At 44.4% G+C, this 13,950-nt stretch overlaps 1 protein-coding gene across 1 annotated transcript in view; it reads left to right on the top strand.

Moving 5' to 3' along the window:
• Positions 1–13,950, top strand: part of LOC134358887 (hexokinase HKDC1-like) — a 112,933-nt gene that overhangs the window by 28,159 nt on the left and 70,824 nt on the right. Inside the window, exons 7-8 of the mRNA XM_063071496.1 lie at positions 14–197; positions 8,264–8,419. Coding sequence (XP_062927566.1) covers positions 14–197; positions 8,264–8,419 — 340 coding nt within the window. The remainder of the gene's footprint in view (positions 1–13; positions 198–8,263; positions 8,420–13,950) is intronic.

Genomic DNA, 13,950 nt, shown 5'->3' with positions numbered 1-13,950 from the left:
CTGTTATGTCCAGGCACTGGAACTAATGCTTGTTACATGGAGGAAATGAGCAACATAGAATCGCTTGATGGCGACATCGGACGCATGTGTATTAACACAGAGTGGGGAGCATTTGGCGACGATGGCTCATTGAATGACATAAGGACTGAATTTGATTGGGAGCTGGATGCTAACTCTCTCAATCCTGGGAAACAATTGTAAGGTTTCTTTGTGCTTTGTTCTGATAACTATCTCATTAGAAATATTGCAGCCATCCCCCTCAACAACAGATTTGATTTGGATACTGTTAGCGGGTTGGGGAGGACCTAGCAGAGGGAAGTCACAGTGGGCAGGTCTCTGGCACTGAGTCAGGCTCTGTGACTCAGAAGGGAAGGGGGGAGGAGAAGATTCGAGCTGTGGTGATATGGAGTTTGTTAGTGGAACAGAAAGGAAGTTCTGTGGATGAGACTGAGATGCTCAGATAATATGTTGCCTCCTGGGTGCCTGGGTCTAGAACACCTCAGACTGAGTCTTCAGAATTCTTAAGAGGGAGGGTGAACAGCCAGAAGTCATGGTCTATGTAGGTACCAATAACATGGGTAGGACGAGTGATGAGGTTCTGCAAAGTGAGTTCAGGGATTTAGATGCTGAGTTATAGAGCAGGACCTCCAAGGTTGTGATCAAAGGACTGGTACCCGTGCCACGTGCTAGTGAGGCTAGAAATAGGAAGACTATACAGTTTAGTGCATGGATAAGGAGTTGGTATGCAGTAGGAGGAAGGGCATCAGAGTTTTGGATCATTGGGTTCTCTTCCAGGAAAGGTGGGGTCTCCACAGAAGAGATGGTTTGCACTTGAACTGGAGGGGCCTAATAATCTAGTGGGAAGGTTTGCTCGGGCTGCAGGGGCTGGGGGTAGGGTGGGTAGGCTTAAACTAGAGATCCAGGGGAATGGGACCTAGAGCGCAAGAGCAGATAATGGAGTCAGGTGTTGTTAAGACAGACAAAGCCGGGAATCAAAAATTTGAGCGTGCTGCGACTAATGTCCTGAGCTGCATACGTATATTTCAATGCAGTAAGTATTGTAGAAAAGGGGTACAAGCTCAGGACATGGATCAACACATGGAATTATGATATTTTAGGCATTAGTGAGACCTGGTCGCAGGAGGGGCAGGCCTGGCAGCTCAATATTTATTAACCTACAGAGTGGGAGGGGTTAGAGGGGGAGGGGTGGTGTTACTTGTCAGGGAAAATGTCACAGTGATGCTAGTTAGAAAGGTTGGTGAATGTCTAGTGAGGTGTTATGGCTGGAACTGAGGAATAAAAAAGGTATGACCACATTAATGGGAGTATGTTATAGACCACTCAACAATCCAAGAGATTTCGAAGAACGCTTTTGTAGAGAGATCACAGACTGTTGCATACAGAAACAAGGTTGTGATAGTAGGTGATTTTAACTTCCCACATATTGACCGGGACTCCCATACTGTAAAAGGACTAGATGGGATAGAGTTTGTCAAGTGCGTTCAGGAAAGTTTCCTTAATCAGTATGTAGAAGTCCCAATGAGAGAGTGTGTGTTACTTGATCTGCTATTAGGGAATGAGACAGGGCAAGTGACAGAAGCTTGTGTACGGGGCACCTTGCATCTACCGATCATGACGCTGTTAGTTTCACAGTAAATATGGAAAAAGATAGGTCTGGTCTGCGGATTAAGATTCTTTCTTTCTTTTTAAATCTTTTTATTGAATAAGTATACAAAAAGGTTAGCCATAAAGGCACTAATACACTGTTAGAATATAATAAAATTACAGGAGATATTAATATTAAAAAAAATGATACAAACAATGTAATTTAAACATAACATACTAAGGTAACATAATAGTATACTAATTTTTATATATATATATCAATAGAGAAAAAGAAAAAAAACCCCCAAAAAACCCACCGTGCAACTAACTAAAAGCAAAGCAAAGCAATGGGCTAACTTGAAACCAAGCAGAGTTAAAAAAACTTAAAATCGCGTCCTCAATCCCGACCAAGATTCTTTATTCTATTTTATTGAGCTACAGCGCAGGATAAGCCTTTCCGGCATTTCAAACTACACCACATAGCAACCCCACGAATTTAATCCTAGCCTAATCACAGGAAAATTTGCAATGACCAGTTAACCTACTAACTGGTACCTCTTTGGACTGTGGGAGGAAACCAGAGCACCCAGAGGAAACCCATGCGGTCACAGGAAGGACGTGCAAACTCCTGACAGGCTGCAGCTGGTATTGAACCAGGGTCTCCTGTACTGTAAAGCGCTGTGCTATCCACTATGCTACTGTGCAGCCCAAAAATTGAAAAAAGATACATTTTTTTGGTAATAGAAAGGATCAGTCTGTGTTCTGGCAAAGGTGTACTTGGTAAGTGGGAGACCTTCAAAAGTGAAATTTTGAGAGTACAAAGCTTGTATGTGCCTGTCAGAATAACAGGTAAAGATAACAGGTTTAGGGAACCTTAGTTTTCATGAGATATTGAGGTCCTAGTTGAGGAAAAAAAAAGAGGTGCATAGCAAGTATAGATAGGTAGGAACAAATGTGGTGCTTATAGAGTAAAAGAAATGCAAGAAAACACTTAAGGAAGAAATCAGGAGGGCTAAAAGAAGGCATGAGGTTGCTCTCGCATACAAGGTGAAGGAGAATCCCAAGGGAGCCTGCAGGTATGTTAGGAGCAAAAGGATTGCAAGGGACAAAATTGGTCCTCTGGAAGATCAGAATGGTAATCTATGCGTGGAGCCAAAAGAGATGGGGGAAATCTTAAATGGATTTTTGCATCTGTTTTTACTCAGGAGACAGACACAGAGTCTGTAGAACTGAGGCCATGGACCCTGTACAGATTACAGAGGAGGAGGTGTTTGCTGTCTTGAGGCAAATTGGTGATGATAAACCCCGCAAGCCTGACAAGATGTTCCTTTGGACCCTGTGGGAGAGTGGTTGGAAACTGCAGGAACTGCAGAGATATTTAAATCATTCTTAGTGACAGAAGCGGTACCAGTGGATTAGAGGATAGCTAATGTTCTGCTGTTTAAGAGAGGCTCTAAGAATAAACCAGGAAATTCTAGGCCAATGAGCCTGACATCAGTATGGGAAACTTATTGGAAGGTATTCTGAGGGATCAGGTATATGAGTACTTGGGATAAACATGGACTGATTAGGGATAGTCAGCATGGCTTTGTGCGTGGTAGGTAGTATCTAACCAATCTTATAGTTTTTTGAGGATGTTACCAGGAAAGTTGATGAAAGCAAGGCAGTGGATGTTGTGTATATGGACTTTAGCAAGGCATTTGACAAGACTCCGCATGGAGATTGTTCAAGAAAGTTCACTCACTGAGCATTCAAGATGAAGTAGTAATTTGGTTTAGACATTGGCTTTGTGGGAGAAGCCAGAGAGTAGTAACAGATGGTTGCCTCTCTGACTGGAGGCCTGAGACTCGTGGATTGCTGCAGGGTCTGGTGCTGTGTCCATTGTTAACACACACAAAAATGCTGGAGGAACTCAGCAGACCAGGCGGCATCTATGGAAAAGAGTACAGTCGATGTTTTGGGCTGAAACCCTTCAGCAGGACCGGAGAAAAAAAGCTGAGGAGTTGATTTAAAAGCTGGGGGGGAGGAGAGAGAGAAACACCAGGTGATAGGTCAAACCTGGAGGGGGAGGGATGAAGTAAAGGGCTGGGAAGTTGTTTGGTGAGATGAGGTGAGAGAGGGCCCTGGATGGTAATGAGAGAGGAGGTGTAGGGTAGGTATAGCACTTGTTCCGCCCTCCCTACACCTGCCCCTACACCACCTCCCTCACTACCATCCCCTAAACAGTCCTTCCAGGTGAGGCGACACTTCACCTGTGAATCTGTTGGGTTCATTTATTGTGTTCGGTTTTCCATTTCCCATCCCTTTTTCCCTCTCCCGCCTTATCTCACAGGAAAGATGTAAATAAGGTTGAAAGAGTACAGAGGAAATTTATAAGGATGTTGCTGGGTCTGGAGGATCTGAGTTATAAGGAAAGATTGAATAGATTAGGACTTTATTCCTTGGAATGCAGCAGATTGAGGGGAGATGTGATACAAATTTATGAGGCGTATATGTAGGGTAAATGCAAGCAGGCTTTTCCCACTGAGATTGGGAGGGACTACATCTAGAGGTCATGGGTTAAGGGTGAAAGGTGAAAAGTTTAAGGGTAACATGAGGGGAATCTTCTTCACTCTAAGGGTCGTGAGAGTGTGGAACAAGCGGCCAGTGCAAGTGGTGCATGCACGCTCAATTTCAATGTTGAAGAGAAGTTTGGATTGGTACATGGATGATAGAGGCATGGAGGGCTATGGTCCGGGTGCAGGCCGATGGAAGTGGACAATTTAAATGGTTTGGGACAGATTAGATGGGCTGAAGGGCCTGTTTCTGTGCTGTCCTTTTTTATGGCTGGATAGTTTTCTGCAGCTCCAAAACTGGTCTGATGGATCACTATTTATTTGTTAATCTCTTGAGGGCAGTAAGACCATGGGTTATGTTGCCCTTGTCTTCTTGGCATCAGAATTGACAATCTGCATGCAATTTGGTGAGTGAATTATAAAATATGAATTTTTGATGTGACCTTTGCCCCTCACTCACCGGCTGGTCCAGAGCCAGAGCGAGGAGTGAGATGCGAACGCATGCAGTGCCTTGAAAAAGTATTCAGCCTACACAACTACTTACACATTTTACTGTCTCATTTTCTACCTTTAAGATATATTGAAGTAGGATTACTTGAGCTAATCCACAAAACATTGTGCATCATGTCAAATCTAAAGAAAAATTCCAAAGCCTGTCAACAATTTACTAAAAATTAAAAAACAAAATTGTGAGGCTGAAAGAGTATTCCTCTTCTTTGATATTAACACACTAACTTTCCAAGCTTGCAATACTGTATATTACCTTACCAACTCACCCCATTTGTTAATGTAGAAAACTGGACAATACCTGAATAAATACACCTTCTCTCTGGAAGGTCCAACAGGATGGTAGATTTTCAAAAGACCAAACCAAAGTAAAGACAAAAGAGCATTCAAGGCAATTCATGGAAATTATAACAGAGAAGCACAGATCTGGGGAGGAGTAGAAGACCATCTCGAAGGCACTGAACATCCCTTAGAGCTCAGTGCAGTCTATCAAGAAAAAGGGAAAACAAAAATGAAACCACAGCCATACTGCCTAGATCAAGCTACCCCTCTAAACTTAGTCCCCGGAGAGGAATGGCACCTGTGAGAGAGGCTACTGTGAGACCAACAGTCACTCTGAGTGAGCTGCTGAAGTCAGTGGCTGCAACTGGAGATGGAGTTCACAGTTCCACAATCTCTAAGACCCTGCACAAAAAGTGTTTATGGCAAAGTGGCAAGGGAGAAGCCATGGCTAAAAAAACAAAAGCATATCCTCATCATAAATACTTTGCAAAGAATCACTTTGAAGATGTGGAAAAAGAGCCAGTTGTCGGGTGAGACTAAAGTGGAACTTTTGGGCCTCAACACTAGCAATACGTTTAACGTAAATCTAATACTGTGCATCAGCCAGGTAACACCATCCCTACTGTATATATGGTGTAGGTAGCATCAAGCTATGGGGATGCTTTTCAACAGCAGGGACTGGAAATCTGTTCAGTATTAATGGGAAGATGAATGCTGCTAATACAGAGCGATTCTGGATAAAAACCTGCTAGCCTCTGCCAGAAAGCTTAAACTGGGGAGGAAGTTCCTCTTTCAGTAGGATAATGGCCCAAAGCACGCTGCCAAAACAACCATGGAGTGGATTCAAATGAAGAAAATTGATGTCCTTGAATGGCCCAGTTAGAGTCCTGACCTCTGACCTTAACCCAAATGAACATCTTTGAAAGGACTTCAAGATTATTGTCCACTAGGACTCCCCAACTAACCTGGCACAACTTGAGCAATTGTGCAAGGAAGAACAGACAAATCTTGCTCTATCACATTGTGTTAAAGCTAATAGAGACTTATCCAGAAAGTCTGCTGTCTGTAGTAGCTGTGAGAGGTGGTTCAACACATACTGAGCAAAGGGGGGTGACTACCTATTAAGTGCCGACATCTCAGGTTTTGAATTTTCAGGTTTTCATGCTTTACAATTTTCTCTGTTTTTTTGGGGGTATGTGTGTTCTATTGTGCAAAAAGGAGCATGTGATTCACAAATAAAAATCCTCAATTAAACTGATGAGAGTCCCTAGTTGTAATACTCATTTATGTGATGTGACCGAAGGATTGTGGGCTGAATACTTTTACAAGGCACTATATGTTCCACAGCAAATTCCCAACTTAAGTAACAGATGCAAATACTGTGCAGGTCTCGTAACTCGAGGTTTCTAAGCCCATTGACACTAGATTGCTGGGCTGCTGCTGTTGTGACATTTTCTATCACAAGAGCAAAGACAGTTGACGCATGAGTGCCTTTCCATATACTGGTCAAAGGTTCTTCACCTTCTTCACATTGAATACATACTAAAGATTAAAGGATAACTTTATTTGCCACACGCACATCGAAGCATGCAGTGAAATGTGTCTGTTATGTCACCAAACAGCACAGTGCGAGGATTGTGTCGCGGGCAGCCCGAAGAGTTACCATGCTCCGGCGCAGTGTGGGTAGCACTGTAGTGAAGCGGTTAATGCAGTCACTTTGCAGTGCCGGCGACCGGCGTTTGGGGATCAATTCCTGCCGCTGGCTGTAAGGAGTTTGTATGTTGTTCCCGTGACCCGTTTGTGTTTCCTGCGGGTGCTTCCGTTTCCTCCCACATTTCAACGACGTGCGGGTTGGGGTTAGAAAGTCATTACGTTGATGCGTGGCGACACTCTCGGGCTGTCCCCACCCCCCAGCACATTGCTCACTGGTTTGATCTGACGCAAACGATGCAGTTCACCGTAGGTTTCGATGTACACGTGATGAGTGAAGCTGATCTAATCTTTAGCATGCCCACAACTCGCTGACTCTCACCCTAACCGCACACGCTTTGGAAGGTGGGAGGATACCCGAGCACTCGGAGGAAACCCACACGTTCACGGGGAGAACGTACCAACTCCTTGCAGACAGTGGCAGATATTGGACCCAGATCGGTGATCACTAGTGCTGTAAAGCGTTGCTCTGGCCACTGTGCCACCTCCCAATGCTCCTGCAGCATAGACCCAAACCTTTCCTTTTCCTTTAGTCATATCCTCCAAGGTATTCAAAGTTGTAGCTGAAAATGAGGCAAGCCTTCTCAGCCACTACTGTGCTGTGGCTTCTGAAACCTTTAGGATAACTGTCACCGGGGGTGGAAAATAGCAGCCAAATGAAAATCTCCCTACTACAAGGTGTCTGTGTGGCCTCATCCGGGCTTTGCTGGTGTCATCACATGCCAGTCGGGTTGCCAACTGTCCCGTATTAGCTGGGACATCCCGTATATTGGGCTAAATTGGTTTGTCCCATACGGGACCGCCCTTGTCCTATATTTCCCCCACTAAGGTAGAGCATTCCTATGAAACAGTTCATAAGCTGAAATGGCGTAAAGTGAAGAAGCAATTACCATTAATTTATATGGGAAAATTTTTTGAGCGTTTCCAGACCCAAAAAATAACCTACCAAATCATACCAATAACACATAAAAACAAAAATAACACTAACATATAGTAAAAGCAGGAATGATATGATAAATACAGAGCCTATATAAAGTAGAAGTAATGTATACAGTGTAGTTTCACTTACCAGAATTGGGAAGATTAAGCCAAAACCGATTTGTAGAAAAAAAAATCAGTACATGCATGTGCACACAGGTGCCCGCGCAAGGCTTCATGGTCATGGTAGTCTATCTCGGGGTAAACACAAGTGTCCTGTATTTGACTGCTACTTTTGTCCCTTATTTAGGAGTGAGAAAGTTGGCAACCCTACGCGCCCGTCACTCATAAAACCAGATCCATGGATATGCACTCAGCCATTTGAAATATGGTTAGCTAGCCTGTCCCTCATGGGCTGTTGCTGTGGGTCGTTGTGCACGTCTCAGCACTGCAGCTGACTGCCTGGGTCCTCAGTCCGTATGTGTGAGCATACTGAGTGTTTGATTCACCTCCCTGAAAGCATTCAGTTCTCAGATCCCCGTTTTATGCATGAAAAATAACTTACTTTTATCATTGCCACCTTGGATTATATCTTATAAACTAATGAGAGGAGGAAAAAACTGTTCAATAAAATTAATTTGGTATGAACTCTTCTTAAAACTTTTTGCTTTCTTGTGGTCTTTCAGGTTTGAGAAAATGATTTCTGCTATGTACCTGGGAGAACTGGTGAGGCTCATCCTGGTCAAACTAACTAAGAGTCGTATGCTGTTCAAAGGGAAGGCTTCAGCAAAACTCCTCACCAGAGGATCGTTTAGCATCCAACATCTGGCTGCAGCTGTGAAGTAAGAATCTGACACTCGTAGACAGCTGATGGGAGAGGTGGAGAAGGGGGTGTGTTGGTTTGGGTGTTGAGGTGGGGTGGGAGGGGGTTAGTTGTAGCTTTGAAGATGTACAAAGGTCAGAGTTGTGAAGTTACTGGACCAGAAATCTAGAGGGCTGAACTAACTGTCTCAGGCCATGAATTCAAATCTTAACATAGCAGTGGACGCACTTAGAAATCTCCTCTGCACCCTGTCTAGCATTCACATCCTTCCAACAGTATGTTTACCAGGACCAAGGTTTTATAAATCTCTAAAATGTATCCAGTGCCTTACTAGTGAAGGACAATACAATCTATATATACAATTGAAACACAGAAGCCTTAGACTTCCACTTCCGACTATCCCGCTGGCGAATTTACAGTCTCTGGAAAATAAAATTGAAAGCTTTAGAGCAAAATTGCTGCACCAGAGGGACATCAGGGACTGCTGCGTACTTTGCTTCATGGAAACATGGCTATTCCCTGTCATTTCACACACAGTGCAATGGCTTCACCATTTTCCACAAAGGCAGGGCAGCTCAGTCTTTTAAAGGCAGAGGAAATGGAGTATGCTTTATGACTAACTCATGTGGTGCACAAATGTGTCCATTCTGTCTCAGTCCTGCGCAGCATCCGGAACATCTCATATAGTCAAATGATGTCCATTTTATCTGTCGAGAGTTTTCCGTCATTATCTTGGTAGCAGGGTACAGTCCACCTCAGGCCAACATCAGGCAGGCACTGGACAAGCTAAGCAACACAATGAGTGGGCATGAAACTGTGCTTTCTGACACCTTCCCTATCATTGTGGGAAATTTCAACCAGCCCAGCTTGAAGAAGTCTCTGAACAACTACTACCAACATATCACCCGTGGAACCAGAGGTGTCAACACACTTGACCACTGTTATAACACCATCAAGAATGCCTACTGTGCCAACTAACAACCACACTTTGGAAAGTCCAATCACCTGGCTGTGCTTCCTGTACAGGAAGCCACATCAGGAGCACCAAACACAGTATATGACACAGGTGAAGTGTCGCCTCACCTGGAAGGACTGTTTGGGGCCCTGAATGGTAGTGAGGGAAGAGGTGTGGGCAGGTGTAGCACTAGTTCCACTTGCAAGGGTAAGTGCCAGGAGGTAGATCAGTGGGGGGGGGGGGACAGAACAAGTGGACAAGGAAGTCGTGCAAAGAGCGATCCCCGTAGAAAGCAGAAAGTTGAGGGGGGGTGGAATGCTTGGTGGTGGGTTCCCTTTGGAGGTGGTGGAAGTTACGGAGAATTATGTGCTGGACACGGAGGCTGGTGGGGTGCTAGGTGATTTATGGTTTTATTGTTATATGTTGTAATTACCATATTTCCAGAGAACGGGAAATGAATACCAATGAATTGATCCACTTGACCCGAAACAAGAGTGTGTGGGCCATGGCAGTCGAAGCGCAATCTGGGCATGGCACCTGATGATGATGATGATTACCCCCACTACAAAACTACAAATCTTACAACATATGCCAATGACATTCAACCTGATTCTGATTCTAATTCAATATCCCGCATGACTCCCCATCTACTTGACCTACACTTGCATCAACTGTCAACGATCTACAGACTTGTGCTCTAAGGTCCCTCTGGAGTCATCAAGTCCAAATATCTATGCTCTTCAAGCTGACTAACTGAACTGTTTCAATTTGTCTGTGTTTTGCCCAAATCTTTCGGAACCTTTCCTATCCATAGTACTGTCCAAAAGCCTTTTAAGTGTCATGATTGTATCTGCTTCTCCTGGCAACTCATTCCATATATCTTTAACTGTTTCTCCTCCCTCCTTAAATCTATGTGCACTAGTTTTGGGCTCCCCTACACCATGCTCCTCATGATTTTATAAACAAGATGGGTGACCACCAAGAGAGGTAAGGGTATTAAGTAGTCAATGCAGGGTTCCCCTATGGCCATTCCCCTCTGCAAGAAATATACCCCTTTGGATACTGCTGGGGAGGATGACCCATCAGATCACAGCAGCAGCAGCCACATTGGTGGCAGTGTAGCCAGCTCTGGGCCTCGACAGGGAAGGATGAAATCAGGCAGTGTGGTATTATAGGGGACTCAGTTGTTAGGGGGACAGAAAGGAGATTCTGTAGCTGCAAAAGAGACACCAGGATGGTGTGTTGCCTCCCAGGTGCTGGGGTCCATGATGTATCAGAGTGGTTGCAGGATATTCTCAAGGGGGAGGGGAAACATCCAGAGGTCAAGGTGCATATTGGCTCCAAAAACACAGGCAGAAAAGGGGTAGCGGTCTCACGCAGAGAGAATATAGAGTTAGGAAAGATTGAAGAGAAGGACCTCCAAGGTTATAATCTCTGGATTACTCCTGGTGCCAAGGGCTAGTGCAGGTAGGAATGGGGTGATAGCACGAATGAATGAGTGGCTGGGGAGATGGTGCAGGGGACAGGGTTTCAAGTTCTTGGATCATTGGAACCTTTTCTGGGGAAAGGTTGACCTGTACAAGAGGGATAGGTTGCCCCTGAACTGGAGGGGAACCAATATCCCGGTCAGGAGGTTTACTGATGCAACTTGGAAGAGTTTAAACTGGTTTTGCAGGGGGCTGGGAACCAGAGCCCCAGGTCAGTAAGGGAAGGATCAGACCAGAAGGTTGATGTCAGGGAAAGTGTTGAAAAGCAAAATTGAAAGGACAGGTATGATGGGTTGAATAGTTTGAAGTGCGTATAGTTTAATGCTAGGAGTATTATGGGTAAGGGTAATGAACTTAGAGTAAGGAACTACAATGTTGGAGCCATTACTGAAGCTTGTTTGAGAGAGGGGGCAGGAATGGGTGATTAATGTACCAGGTTTTTGAAGTTTTAGAAAAGAGAGAAGGAGGTAAACGAGGGGATGGAGTGGCACTACTAATCAGGAACAATATCATAGATGCACTCAGGGGAGACATAATGGAGGGATCAAACACTGAGTCCATTTGGGTAGAACTCAAGAATACATTAGACATGTCCTCAAGAATACACATTAGACATGTGGAGGGTGTTTAAAGATCAATTGCACGGAGTACAGGTAACTTACATTCCTGTTAGAAGGAAGGATGGGAATGGAAAGGTAAGGGAACCTTGGATGTCCAGAGAGGTGATGAATTTGGTCAAGAAGAAAAAGGAAAAGTATATAAAGCTTCAGAAGTCAGGATTAAACGGAGCACATGAAGAGTATAAGGAAGCCAGAAAGGAACTAAAGAAAAGAATTGGGAAAGCTAGAACGGACCATGAAAAGTCCTTAGCAAGTAGAATTCAGGTGAATCCCAAGGCATTTTATACATACTTCAGGAGTAAAAGGATAACTAGGGAGAGGGTGTGACCACTCAAGGATAAAGGGGGGGGGGAACATTTGCATTGATGCAGAGAATGTGAGTGAGGTACATAATATATATTTTGCTTCTGTGTTTACCAAGGAAAAGAATATGGAGGACCAGGAGATCAGTGCCAAATGTATGAATACGTAAGAGAGTTTAGAGGTCAAGGAAGAGGAAGAGTTGGGCCTCCTAGTATTAACGTGAGTAAGTCCCCAGGGCCTGATGGGATTTACCCCAGGTTATTGAAGGAGACAAGAGACAAGATTGCTGGTCCCTTGACCAGTATCTTTGTGTCTTCTCTAGCCACAGATGAGGTCCTGGAGGACTAGCCAGTGGCTAATGTTATATCTCTATTCAAGAAAGGAACAAGGGAAAATGCTGGGAACTATAGACTGGTGAGTCTCATGTCAGTTGTAGGGAAATTCCTGTAGAAGATTGTTCAGGATAGGATTAATTGAGCATTTGGCATAATTAGGGAGGGACAGCATGGCTTTGTGCATGTCTTGCCAACTTGACTGAGTTTTTTGACAAGGTGAAAAGAGAGATTGATAAGGGTAGTGCAGTAGATGTTGTCTACATTGTAAGGCATTTGACAAAGTCCTTCATGGGAGGCTAATCCAGAAGGTTAAGATGCATGGGACCCACGGCCAATTGGCTGTTTGGATTTAGAGCTGGTTTGTGCATACAAGACAGAGGTTACTGGCTGAGGGGGCTTATTTGAGCTGGAGGTCTGTAATCAGCGGAGTTCCGCAGGGATCTGTGCTGGGACCTCTGCTATGTAAATGACCTGGGAGAAAATGCAGATGGGTGGGGTTAGTAAATTTGTAGATGATACGAAGACTGGTGGAGTTGTGGACAGTGTAGAAGACTGGCAAGGGATACAGCATGATATAGACCAGTTGCAGATATGGTCTGAGAAATGGCAGATGGAGTTTAACCTGGATAAGTGAGAGGTGTTGCACTGCAGTAGGGCAAATGCAAGGAGACAGTGTGCTGTTAAGGTCAAGGTCCTTAACAGTGTTGCTGAGCAGAGAGATCTTGGGAACCAAGTTTATAGCCCCTTGAAAGTGGCTGCACAGGTCATAAGGTGGTAAAGAAAGCTTATGAAATGCTTGCTTTTATTAGTGGAGACGTTGAGTCAAAAGTCTGGAGGTTACGATACAACTTCATTAAACATTCTGGTTAGGCCACTTCTGGAATATTGTGTACAGTTCTGGTCACCCCACTATAGGAAGGATGTTCAGGCTTTAGAGAGGGTTCAGAGAGGTTTACCAGGATGCTGCCTGGTTTCGAGGGCATGTGCTATCACAAGAGGCGAGATAATCTTGGTTGTTTTCTCAAGAGCATCGGATGTTGAGGGGAGATCTGACAGAGGTTTACAAGATTCTGAGAGTCATAGATAGAGTGGACAGAGAGTATCTGTTTCCCAGGCATTGAAGCATAGAGGGGTTAGGTTCAAGGGGGATATGAGGAGTAAGTTTTTTTGCTCAGAGTTCTGGATATCTGGAATGCACTACCTAGTATGGTGGTAGAGACATTAGAGGCTTTTAAGAGATGTTTGAATGGGCACATGGATGTAAGGAAGATGGAGGGATATGGACACGGTGTAGGTAGGAGGGATTAGTGTTTGGGTGTTTTTGATTTACTTTTTAGCTGGTTCAGCACAAGGTTGTGGGCCGAATGGCCTGTTCCTGTACGGCCTCCTTCACTTGAAGGAAAATAGTCCCAGCCTATCTAGCCTCTCTTTATAACTCAAGTTATCCTGTCCTGGCAATATCCTTGTAAATCCTTTCTGTGCTCTCTCTGGCTTAATCACATCCTTCCTATACCACTGAAAAATGCAAAGTGAAAGGCAGAAAATATGTGCTTTCTCTAATATGGCCTATACATCCAATTTGTCAAGAACCCCCTCCCTCATCTGTGGCACAGTTTGGGGTTGCCTCATTGGTCTCCTCTGCCACCTCACAACCCATAGAATAGGAGTGGAAACAAGTCATGCCCAACCCTGAAGCAGGAACTGTAAAATGTATAGCAGCTCGGGTATCCTCACCTACAGGTTCTCCTGAGCCTCGACATCTTCTTGACTTGGAAATCCATCACCATTCCTTTTTCATCACTGAATCCTGGAAATCAGCAGTAATGGGAAGTGCCATGGTTGTTCAATAT

The sequence above is a fragment of the Mobula hypostoma genome, chromosome 19 (genome assembly GCF_963921235.1).
Source record: "Mobula hypostoma chromosome 19, sMobHyp1.1, whole genome shotgun sequence".
NCBI lineage: Eukaryota > Metazoa > Chordata > Chondrichthyes > Myliobatiformes > Myliobatidae > Mobula > Mobula hypostoma.
Note: the sequence above shows the minus strand (reverse complement) of the source record. Positions and strands in the feature narration are given on the sequence as shown.